The following is a 13008-nucleotide window of genomic DNA, read 5'->3' on the forward strand; positions in this document are numbered from 1 at the left end:
TGCGGCTCGTAATGCACAAAAGGCATGTACTAATTATTTTAATTAATCATGGGTGTGTTTTGTTTTTAAAGTGAAATAAACCAGTGTGCCACTCGTCATTCCCTTTAAGAGCCAGGTGTGCCAGGTGACTTTGGCACATTCGTATCTTAACAGCGTAGTGCTTTGTGCTGGCTAAGAAAAGTTTGAGCAGCTGACTGTTGACTGTTGTCATGGTTTTAATCAGTCAGTGGCGCACCCGCCGCAAAGATAGAAGCATGCCAGATATTTACCTGGACACATCTCACTTTTAGATCACCACGGCCATCAGTGCAGGTATATTCCCAAACTCTGATGTTATATTTATGTAGGCATGAATATAGAGTGATGATGGGGTGTAAGATAACAATGGGCATTGTGGCGTGTCTTGCACAAGGTGTAGGATAGGGCTCATCATGTCAGAGCAACTTTTTATAATTTTCCATGGGACATGGCAAAAGTCATGGGATACAATACAAGTATCATGTCCCATTGACTAGTTATTATGTTGGTATATTAATTAGAGCCTATAGCTGAAATTAGTATTATACTTTATAAGTAGCTGGAGAATCACTGTAATGTTCATGTATTAATCCTTGAGCATTATGTTGCTTGGCAACATAAACCTACTGTTAACAAGCTACATAAGAAATCATCTACATTACACAACTCCCCGAAGCCCACATGATTCCCATTAAAGTAGTGCTGTCACTGAACCCTTATGTCTTATGTCTTGTGATGTAACGTGGTTCAAAAACATGCTTCTGCTGGTTTGAATTAAGGCTTCAGTCTCATTTATCACAAGAGGACATGACACTGCTTATCAACAATCAGTATAAAGGCACGTATATTGATGCACTTTTAATAGGATAATATGTTAGGCTAATTACAATGGCAGTCTTATTAAGCTATTGTTGCTTTAACAGAAAATGTCCACATTTTTAGTATCTAAAGTGCACATTTTCCTCTCCAGCTGCATGTGAAACATTTGTAATTGTTTCCACTTTGTTAAATAATTAAAAAAAAAAGACAATCGGACGAACTTTGGCCAAAGGACACATAATTTTTTTAACTTTTAGAGTATTTTTTCAAAATCAAAATCCTTGGAAATATGACAAAACATAGAAGAATTCAGTACCATTATTTTTTTATTATTATTTAATATGTTCTGTAATTTAAGCATCGTCATGGGCAATAGTCTGTTTCGATTCTTGACTCAAGAAGTAGGTACACAGCACTGTCTCTGTGTCTGTGTAAGTGACAGGCTGCTGATGCCTGAGAAGCTTGAGGGGGAGGGGGTGGGAAGGAGTAAACACAAATACCAATAGAGAGACCCCAGCCTCAGAAAAGGCAAGTTAACAGCACCAAAGATAAGACGCACCTTTGGTTTGTTTAACACTTTTAAGTTACTACATGATTTCGTATGTGTACTTTATGTCTGGATGATTTCAGTATTAATATACAGTGTAGGAAAAAAAAAAAACATTGAATGATAATGTGTCCAAATTTTTGACTGAATTAAAAATATAGTACTGCAACAAAAAGATAAGTAGTTTTTAGTATTAACCCAGTATTAACAGGAATATACCGCTTTGAATATAGAGAAAATAGGGCTTTTTACAGCTTGTGAAAGCTAAAGGGGAGCTTTACCTTACTTAAATGTTTTTTTCAGAGTGAACATTATTATTTTAAATATTCTCTTATTACTCAGCAGGACATCACATCTCCTAATTCCAAATACGAAGATAGCAGGGTACTTAATGGGGAGGGCAGGGTCTCTGGCAGTGCTTTCACTGCTGCATAGTGATGTGGGATTTTTTTTTAGTGGGCAGTTCAGACTGAAAGGTCCACAATGGGTATCTTATGGTGTTGAAGTACCTTATCTGGTGGGGGAATTACAAAAGTGTAACTTCTAGATATGGTGTTTGTGGCCTGTTCTGATCACAGATCATTAGACAATACACTTTGTTGATTGCAGATTGCTGCTGTAGTTTTTGCTATAGCTAAATTGGTCTGCTATGTTTGCAGTTTTGTGTGGTTAGTGTTGTTTGTTAGCTGTGCTCTGATCGTTTACTCACTGTACTGGCTAAGTAATGTGCTCTTGTGTGGGGTATCTGGTTAGTTGTGTTAAAAGTCTAACTGACAAATAAGGTTGTTTTAAAATATTCTGTGAAAAAAAAAATATTGTTAGATTCTGTTTTTCACTATACTGAACTAGTTTGAGTTAGATGAACATGTGTGAGCACATATACATTCAAACAGAGATCTTTGAGTTCAAAATCAATTTATAATTACTGAGTTTAGCCTGTTGCCATTGACACTTCTTTTCCATTGGTTTCTGGAACAATTTGTATGCATGCTGGGTGTGTCCCCCAGTTTCTGACATTCACCATCAGTGTGTGGTCTTTCCCCCCAGGCTACCATAGATACATTTTAAGACATATGATATATGATGATTAACTGCTTGGTCTCTGTGTTGTAGGCTGTAAGAACAAGCATCATTTTCTGAGCTGCTGCAGTAACTCTGTGTTGGCTGTTTGCTATAGTTTTCTCTCTTCGTGGCATTTTCTTTCTTTCTTTCTTTCTTTCTTTCTTTCTTTCTTTCTTTCTTTCTTTCTTTCTTTCTTTCTTTCTTTCTTTCTTCATCTAATTTTGTATGAGTGTTTCAAGTCTGTGTGTTACCTAAAGTAAATCAAAGGGAAGACTAAATACAAATCTGTTTTATTCACCTGACCATAACATTCAGTGTAGAATTCTTATAAAAAGCCATTGTATAAAATCAATAAATAAAGATCAATAAAATGAACAGGTTTCCTTAAATAATTTAAGTTAATTCAGCTTATCCAGGCTTACAGTGTATTGTTTCCAGTCGTTGGTTAACAGCTAGCTTGGTTTGCTTAGCAGGTGTGCGCTTGCAGAGTTATGTGATGTAGAAATGGACACATTGAGACGTATTGTAACCAAAGCTTGTGCATATGCCAGCTAGTGTGATACCCATCTTCGGTTTGAAGTTCTTGTCAGTATGGATATCTATATATTGATTTTTATGCTGTTTTTATTACATACTCCACAGGTGTGATGAAAGTGAGGATGAGACAAAGAGATAAAAATAATGTTTTTGGCAGCTCTGTACATTCACATAGCACATAGCTCCTCAGCCATATATAGCACAACAGTAGTAGCCACAGACTGTTGATTAGTGAGTTAATGTCAGAGAAAAGGTCACAGTGTTGATCAGTATAGGTCCTCAGTCTACATATGAACACACTTTTCTTTTTATCAGTAGCTCAGAAGACCAGGTGGGTGACACGTTCACAGTTCAATCAAGCAAATAAGAAGCAATTTATAGTCAATCAAGTAAATCAATTAAATTAAAACCGGTACTAAATAGAGACAATGGGAGAATGTTCTTAGAAGCTGAAGATGAGAGTTAGGGAGGAAGAAGTAGGTGTAGGAGCATTTAGCTCATGCTAGTTTATTGTCTAATGCTAACAATTAAGAGGTAGATATACTCTGTGCCAACTTTATGAAATAAGCATATATATATATATATATATATATATATATATATATATATATATATATATATTTTTTTTTTTATATTGAGTCAATGTCAATGTAACATGCATTAAGTGTCCACAGCATACAATCACTGTATAATATATTTGTCTTAATTTACATTTGTAGATTTTACATATAGAAGATTGACATACATTACATATATGCCCAATTTTTTACTGTAAATATATTGTAAATATACAGAACCGATAAAAAGTTTGGATGCACCTTCTCATTCAGTGTTTTTATTTTTTGTTTTTCCTACAATGTAAATTTATACTAAAGTTATCCAGACTAAAGTAACAGATATTGAGCTGTTGCTATTAACTTATGGTTTCTGAGGCTGTTAACTCTGATGAACTTATCCTGTGCAACAGGGGTAACTTTTGATCTTCCTTTCCTGGGACAGTCCTGATGAGAGCCAGTTTCATCATAATGTTATTTTTTTATGGTCTTTGTCTTTGCAACTGCACTTGAGGATATTTTCAAAGTTCTTGAAATTTTTAGTCAGACTGACCTTCATTTCTCAAAGTAAATTTTTCTTTACCTAATTGAGATGTTCTTGCCATGATATGGATTAGAACATTACTCACATAGGGCTATTCACTGTATACCAACTCTTCACAACTTTACAACTGATGCTCTCAAACACATTAAGAGGCAAGAAATTCAAGTAATTAACTCTTGATAAGTTCAGCACAGCTGTTAACTGAAAGCTGAATATTCCAGGTGACTCTACCTCATAAAGCTGACTGAGAAAATGCATTGATGTGCAAATCTCTATCTGTCTCTATCTAATTAAGATGTGTCTATTTTGAGGAATCTGAAATATAAAACATATCCTGGTTTATGATTTTCTTCATAGTTTGGATGGATTAAGTATTAATCTACAATCCAGACAATTTCAAAATAATGAAAAAAAAAAAACAAACAAACACTGAATTTAAGGTTTTCCCAAGCTTGCTGTAATGTATATGGAATTCCATTCTTGATATTCAATAGGGACATATACAAGAGTGTCATATATTGCATTTCTCTATGGGTTTCTGCTTAATATTTCTCATATTGTCTCCATATCCATTAAAATAAATTTCAAACATAAAAAAACAAATACTATTTGTTACAGACCAAGATAATCATGGTCAATTCAAAATGCAATTTTGATAATGCAATTTTAAGTCAATTGTAATTTCCTTAAATGCATAATTTTACAAAATAGTGCCTCCTTTTATCATGCAGCTTTTATCAGGACAGGATGTAGGCATTTATCACAAGCAATAAAAAGTAAAAAATAAAAAGTAATAAAGCTGGAAAGTCTTATAAATATGATGAATAGTCAAAAGAATACAAGGTCTTAAGTCAATATTTCTGAAAGTTATGTTGGCCAAGTGGCACAGTATTCTGATAACGACCTGACCAGAACATATATAGCATACATGCTATAAATAGCCATTCACACTGACCAAAGGTCTTGAAGACAGTGAAGGCATCATTTGCTCACATTCTGGTCACCTGTTGTGCAATCTTTCACAATGTGTGTATCACTAATGGAGCCATCTTTAAACCAGACCTGCCTGTCATGAGGCCAGATGATAACGATGATGCACCAGTGTGTGAACTAACAGATGTCCAGGCTGGTGATCTCCTCAGGGGTCAGCTAGCAGCTGCTGTTTCTGCACCTGTTGCTCTCGTGTTGATGTTTTACTGAGCCCTGACTAGTACCAATAATGGTCAAATATATACACTGCCGTGTCAAAGGTCAAGAGATAGCAGTAAATAAACTGATCATAACACTAGAACACTAGCCAGCATGCTAATGGCAAGGCAATGTGGATTAGTTAATTAGAAGTGAGTTAGAATGGGTGCTCAGAGTGGTCCAGCAGTCTAAAGAACCGCTACTATGATCGGGAGATTGCTGGTTTGAATCCCGATCATGCAGCTTGCCATCAGCTGCCGGAGCCCTGAGAGAGCACAATTGGCCTTGCTCTCTTTGTGTGGATAGATGGCGCTCTCTCTCTCCTCATCACTCCTAAGGGTGATGTCGATCAGCACAAGGCATCTGTGAGCTGATGTATCAGAACCGAGTCGCTGCACTTTCCTCCGAGTGCACTGTGATGCTACTTGGCAATTCTGACTTGTGGCATCACTAGTGATGCAGTGGGGGAGATACAGCTGACTAGCAGCTTAATGGGTGGGGGTTTAGGTCAATTATAACTATCAATGGAAACCAAGGAAAAGAAGATTTTATTCCAAGTCATTTTTGATTTTTCTCTTGGTCAGTTCATCATGATCTCTGACCCATAATAAAGAACAGCTGACAGATTCACATTTTGTCCAAAACTGAAAAATGTATATACAATAATGGATATACAATAGTCTAGTGCAACAGCAACAATATTAAATGCACTGTATGTTTAATATTATAAAGCTTTGTGTTTTTTTTATCATTCAAACCTTCTCCTGACTCTAGGTGAAGCAGAGCACTGGAACTGTCATGTCATGTTTATTAATAAAGGGATTCATTTGAAAATGAACTGAATTAACTTAAAATAATACTGTTAAGCTTTGAAGGTTTCCCCTACTCTATCATTTCCCCGCATTGTTTTTTTACCTGCTCCTGCCAAGGTGTCCGGGTTTTCTCAATGTGAGGGAGGCTTCTGCCACTTAAAAAGTATTGGTTGGAGATATGATATGCCCGAATCCGCGCAATATGATTTATTTCTGCCTAAATATTGTTATCATTACTATTGCCTTTTTATTGCACGCACATTACCATTTCAATTTGTACGTAATCTGTTTCAGCTGCATAATGTCTTTATTGCAATAAATCATACTGCAGGGGAAAGGAAACCGAGAAGGAATGGAAAGCGAGAGAAAGGTGAAAAGAAATAAACATGGACACGGAAAGAGGGATAGCCTTGCGCTGGAGAATATTGCAGTCAAAGATATTCATAAAAGGGAAAGAGAGAGTGAGAGAGAGCGAGAGAGAGAGAGTAAAAAAAAAACAACAGGGAAACAGAAATCACAGCGATGCACTGACTAGCTGAGAAGTTGAAAGAAAAAGAGATAAAGAAGAATGAAAAAGGAGACATGATAAGGACGTGGAAAGAGAGATGAAAAAGGCGGTGGAATGATGAAGAATAAAGAGCGAGAGATAGACAAGGAGGCACTAAAGGGAGAGCGAGAGAGAGAGAGAGAGAAAAAGAGAGAGAGCTCGGGGTAAAAGAAGTAGGAGATATGTCACATAGACCCTGCAACTGTCATGCTCACCTGCGTCACCTCCACACACACACGCACACACACACACACACACACACACACACACACACACACAGGTTATTTACATGAGTCAAAGGCTAGCGCTGACAATGTGTATGCCCTGTCTCTCTCTGTGCAGGGACCACAGTTGTCCAGGTGACAGCCACAGATGCAGATGACCCCATGTTTGGGAACAATGCCAAACTCATCTATTCCATCCTGCAAGGAGAGCCCTACTTCTCAGTGGAGCCCAAAACAGGTAGCTGCCATTTTATTATACGTCGCCTTGGGTCCAGTATCAGCTTCACCAATATTGTAGCTCAAACAGTGCTGGGAAAAAAGTATTTCTTTTTATTTTTAGCTTTTTTGTAGTACTTACATTTTAAATATAATAAGCATTTTTTAAATGGTAATTTTATTTATTAAGGACTTTTTTTGTTTTTGAAGCTATTAAGAAGTGATTCGCTTGTCTACTTTGGATCATTGTCCTGGTGCAGAACCCAAGTACACCCAAAGCTTGAGGACACAAACTGATGGCTGTACATTCTGGTAGAGCTCCAAACTCAGGGTTCCATCAAATACTTTTTCACACAGGATATATATATATATATATATATATATATATATATATATATATATATATATATATATATATATATATATATATATATATATATATATATACAACACCAGAGAAAACTTTCAGGAGTAACCCAGGCCAAAATAATAAACAAAACCCACACTAACTCCTATAAAAAGTGCTACCTAACGTATGAAATATACAAAAACAGATATACAAAAGACACAGCGCTTACCTAACTCCCTTTCTAATATAAACACATGCACAAAACCCAATTTAAAACCCAAACAAAATGGCAGCCACTCCCTACCACAATTTTTTCTTAGTAAAATAATCATCATTTAACAACTGCTTTTGGCATTTACCCAGCTAAACTCTGACGAATGTCAAAGATTGTTTGATAATCTAAACAATTGAAGTTTGATTTTAAAAAAGCAAAAAAAAAAAAAAAAAGAAATCTATACGTCATATATGGTTGCCTAAATTATTTTAACTAAATAACTAGCAATAATTAGAAACTTTAGAATATTTCCATTAGCATCATGTTAAATGTTAAACGGCTACCAAAATCAGCACAAGTTTGCTTCAAAAGACATGGACTTGTTACAGCACAGTGTAATTATTATTATTATTTTTTTACTTTTGTGATGATCTGCTGACTTGTAATAGGAAGACTAGCTACTCTGGACTTTGCACGTTGCTAACTGCACTATGTTACTTTGGTAAAGTGGTTGACATGACATATATCGCATCAAGCATAGTGCTTCCTAATCTGAATCGTATTCATGAAAATTTGTGAAATAGCACTCTTCCACATCAGTTCACATGGTTCTTTCCCTTTCAGCAATAGTCTGTATCTGTCAGCTTGTCCAGAAATGCATGTGTAGAGCGTGTCCTGTAGGGTTTATTGGATCTTTCTTATTCTAAATAAAGTTAATCAAGCAATTCAAAGCAATTACTTTGAACAAGGCCAGAGCAAGCACATATAACTTTATTTAACTTAAATAAAATTTAACTTTAAATATTTAAAGATAATTCTACAAACTTAACATTATTTTGCCTTTGTAACGGAATTCAAGTGTAAGGGTTTGGGTTAAGAAAAATATTGCAAATGTAAATGTACTTTGGGTTAGAGATCAGGTAGCTTCTGCACTAGGCTTGATTTAAAGGTTCTTCAGAGGTGTTGACCACAGTGAATCTGACAGGGTTAAAACTAAGGGTTAAAAAAGGTTGCTATCATCAATGCTGTATGTAGTGCTGCAAGTATAATCTATCAGTGGGCCAGTGGTTTGTGCCATTATGATGTTATATGTTCATTCTTCACAAAATAACCCAATTAAACTAGCATTTGTTCCTTAAATTGGCCTGGTTAGGATCTTCTGGGTGTGCCTACAAAATGTATTTAGCTCAGTCGTTAACATCACTAATGTCTCAATGCATATTAAATTAGATTTTTATATTTTTGTCCATGTTTTGCACATGGAGACCACTGTCTACTCAATGAAAAATTATACTTTGAAAAAGCCAGAACTTCAGAGCAGATCCACACAGTTTACACAGCATATTTCTTTCTTTTTGTCAAACTTATCGATACTTATCTCAAATCTTCATTGAATTGAATAGTTGAGTTGAAAAAGCACCTTTTTCACATGTAAGGAAAATTATAACATTTTTTCCTGCTCTTCTAAGGTATAATAGTGACCTCCTGGCAGAACATGGACAGAGAAGCCAGTGAGACGTATCTGGTGGTGGTTCAAGTGAAAGACATGTTTGGATTTTCTGGAGGCTACAGCGCTACGACAACTGTGACCATCACCCTCACCGATGTCAATGATAATGGACCAACCTTCCAACACAGTGAGTCACAGCCAGTCCTACCATGTCTCAGCTGATCAGACATAAAGACATTCATTTAATTTTAATAGTAAGGCTAATGTGAATGGCTGGGATATGACATTTCAGTTTAGGCTGTCTGGGGTCATTTGGGGATATTCTCTGGCTACTTTATCCTGTAGCCATATTCAGTCCCTTATAAATTACGAAAAAGGAACTAATTTTAGGGACAAAATGTCTCCTTAGACTTATTTTATCTGTATTGGTTGGATACCCAAAATGCATATACAGTGTATATATTGAATAAGAAGTGTGTGTGTGTGTGTGTGTGTGTGTGTGTGTGTGTGTGTGTGTGTGTGTGTGTGTGTGTGTCACTAACAGACCAATTAGCAGATCATTTTACACAACATTATGTAGATATTTTTTTATTTTACAATAAATTCTTCAAATTCATGGTGATGCTCCACTGTCCTGTAATATGGAGAAAAGCTGCTTCATCATTTCTAACAGATATTGTTCACGATAACTGTGATATTCTGAGCAACTTAAGTAATATTTTTCTAAAATCCTGTAGTATTACTGTACTGCCTTCTGTCCAGAAGATTTTTTTTTTTCACTTTTAGTGATGGTACTGTATCTCAGCTTGTCTGGAACTGTATGTGTAAAGCTTGTTTTAGCAGAGAGGCTGAAAACTTTATCTTCCCTATTCTCACATAATGCTGCTTTAAGCCGCATTTCATTATTTTCAGCTTGTCTGGAAATGTATGTGTAAAGCTTGTTTTAGCGGAGAGGCAGAAAACATATGTTTCCCTTCCCTATTCTCACATAATGCTGCTTTAAGCAGTATTTTATTATGCGTATATTCCTTCAGATGCTTTTCTGGTTTTTCAAAATATCAAAATGTTGCGAAAAAAACTTGGCAAACCCATCTTAAGCTGTTTGACCTTATTTCCCTCTTTAAATGGAGTGTTATAATAATAATCACTGTTGTAAATCATTTTCTGAATGCTGTAAAAAAAAAAAAAACATCTACTTATATTGTTGTACCTAGCTTTTTATACATTTACTTGAAGCATAAGTTGTGCACAAGATCATAACTTCAATTCTATTGTCTTAATGTCAGATTGCCATTGTAATGTTATCCCATGAACAATGGCATAACATTATGAACCTGTATAGCATTTTGTGCTGGCTCTCAGACTCTGGCTGCTGATGGCAAGCAGTATGAACTTTAGGATTATAGACAGTAGACAGTGCCTTAGTCTGCTAGACCCCTCTGAGCTCTGCCTGCCCTATAAGTTAAGGATTTTCCACTATACATAATAAAATTAAGATTTATATTCTGATTAAAATTTGAGGTGAGCATGGCCTAAACCTGGGGTTTACTATTAACAGATATTTAAAACTCTATTTTAAGCTGAATTATGCGAATATGCTTTAAAATGATTCAAAACTTAAGCTTTAATGCTTTTCACATTTCTACCTGAAATGTAGCTCATGAGCTCAGTAAATATACCCATCATTTCTTAAGCAAAATCTATGTAAGGTTGTTTCAAATGCAGCCAGCCATCGGTCGGTTTCTCCAGTAACCTGTCCAAAGCCCTTTTTTTTTACTGATTTCCTCAATAAAAAATGTAATGCAAACTGGCCTGGATACATTTAACAAGATTTCCTTCACATATTTACTGACTGAAATACAATTTCAGTTCAATATTTACCTTTTAAACATTCCCATGAAACCTCCCAGCAGAGCTGCAGCTCCACACAGTTAATGCTGACCACATACTGAGCACAAAGCAACAGATCTCTGCTGGGGTCTCGAACAAGAAAACACAAAGAGAACAAATAAATTAATAAATCATAAAACAAATATTACACTAAATGTTTGTTGCACATGTTTTTATTCACTCTAAAATATCCTTAACTGATACAGTTAAGATGCAGTTTGGGATAAATGGTTGTGGTGTGTTTTAAACTAGGAATGTCAACATTCATGCGTTAATGCATGCAGTTAATCTGGAAAATCTAATGCATTTATTTCTTATGCAAATGATAGAAATTGCCATACTAAACTGCAACACCAGGTGTGTCAGGGTATCTGCAGATCCTAAAAAAGGCATTTGTTTTTGCACAGATTGAAATGCTTGATCTCATAATTATTGATTGTTGTGTTTTGGGTGTAACGTGAAATAAACCAATCAGCTCGTTGCTTGCCATTGCTCTGACTTTGGCAGATTGGCATTGTGATGGTGCAGTGCGTCTGCTCTCTGCAGACAAAATTGACCTGCTTTCTCATGCTGTGAATTTATTGTGTATTCTGTTTATTAGGGACATAAAAGTTGTGTTTGCATGCATGTGTGTGTGTGTAACGAGCAGCTGCATAGCCAAGATAGGAATGGACGTCTGACTGCTGACTGTTTCAGGGTTTAAATCAGTCAGTGGCGCACCTGTGTTTTCCACTGGCAAGATAGCAATACGCCAGAAACTTACCTTAAAACACCTTTACTTCCAGACCAGATACGGCTCTGGGAAAAAAATAAATAAGGGATGGCTTCAGTTTCTCTGATTTTGCTATTTATAAGAATATGTTTGTGTAAAATGAACATTGTTGTTTTATTCTATAAACTACCGACAGCATTTATTTGCAAAAAATGAGAAATGGCTGAAATAACAAAAAAAATGCAGAGTTTTCAGACCTCAAACAATGCAAAGAAAACAACTATTTCGTATTCATAACATTTTAAGAGTTCAGAAATCAATATTTGGTGGAATAACCCTGGATTTAAATTACAGTTTTCATGCATTTTGGCATGTTCTTCTCCACCAGTCTTACACACTGCTTTTGGATAACTTTATGTCACTCCTGGTGCAAAAATTCAAGCAGTTCAGCTTCGTTTGAAGGCTTGTGATCATCCATCTTACTTTTTTGAATATTCCAGAGGTTTTCAATTTGGTAAAATCAAAGAAACTCATTATTTTTAAGTGGTCTCCTATTTTTTGTCTAGAGCTGTATATTTGTAAACTCTGTCACTATTTAAATGACGCAGGTGCAAGGCGTAACAATATACTTTTGGCATGGTGGAAGATAACAATGAGCATTGTGATGTGCTTTGTGCAGTGTGTGTTGTAGGGATCTATAAAGTAAGTCAATAAATGAATACATACATAAATAAATAAAATAATAAACAATGCCACTTTTGAACTCCTGAAGGAAACAGTGGGTTGGATTAATGTGAATTTCCAGTCAATTAAATTTCAGATTAATAGATTTTTACTAATATTTGGGGTCAGCAGCATGAAGGCGGTGATACAGTACAATACTCCGGCGGTTTGATCTGGACTGTCAGTGGAACAGTCCTCACTCTGTTGGAACACTGTGTGAATCTCAGTTTCTGTGTACAGTAGTTTTAAATATTTGAAGGCTCACAGAGTTCCTCTTTTAGACCGTGCTCGGATACCACCTCCCTCGGTTCCGGTTCTGGTAGAACATTCCAGCTCTTTGATCTGCTCTTTAAACTACTAAACCAGGCCCCATGACTCAGCATGAATAAAGAGAGGTTTCTGGAAGAGCTGGCTTTGAACTGGACGCGAAAAGAATGAGGCACTTAGTTATGCACCATCTATCTAAACGCGTGAGCTGCAAGGTGGATTATGGGCTGTTTGGGTGTGGGCCCATATGTTTAGACATGTGTAGTGAATTAGTGTGATTTTACTGAGCTTTAGAACTCTGGACTGGACTTCTACTTAATTATGTTGACATAGGG

At 36.0% G+C, this 13008-nt stretch overlaps 1 protein-coding gene across 2 annotated transcripts in view; it reads left to right on the forward strand.

Moving 5' to 3' along the window:
- cdh19 (cadherin 19, type 2) overlaps positions 1-13008 on the forward strand; it is a 65309-nt gene that overhangs the window by 20306 nt on the left and 31995 nt on the right. For both annotated transcript variants that reach the window (XM_022680293.2, XM_049463575.1), the window contains exons 4-5: positions 6971-7090; positions 9101-9268. In XM_022680293.2, coding sequence (XP_022536014.2) covers positions 6971-7090; positions 9101-9268 — 288 coding nt within the window. The remainder of the gene's footprint in view (positions 1-6970; positions 7091-9100; positions 9269-13008) is intronic.

The sequence above is a fragment of the Astyanax mexicanus genome, chromosome 1 (assembly GCF_023375975.1).
Source record: "Astyanax mexicanus isolate ESR-SI-001 chromosome 1, AstMex3_surface, whole genome shotgun sequence".
Taxonomy (NCBI): domain Eukaryota; kingdom Metazoa; phylum Chordata; class Actinopteri; order Characiformes; family Acestrorhamphidae; genus Astyanax; species Astyanax mexicanus.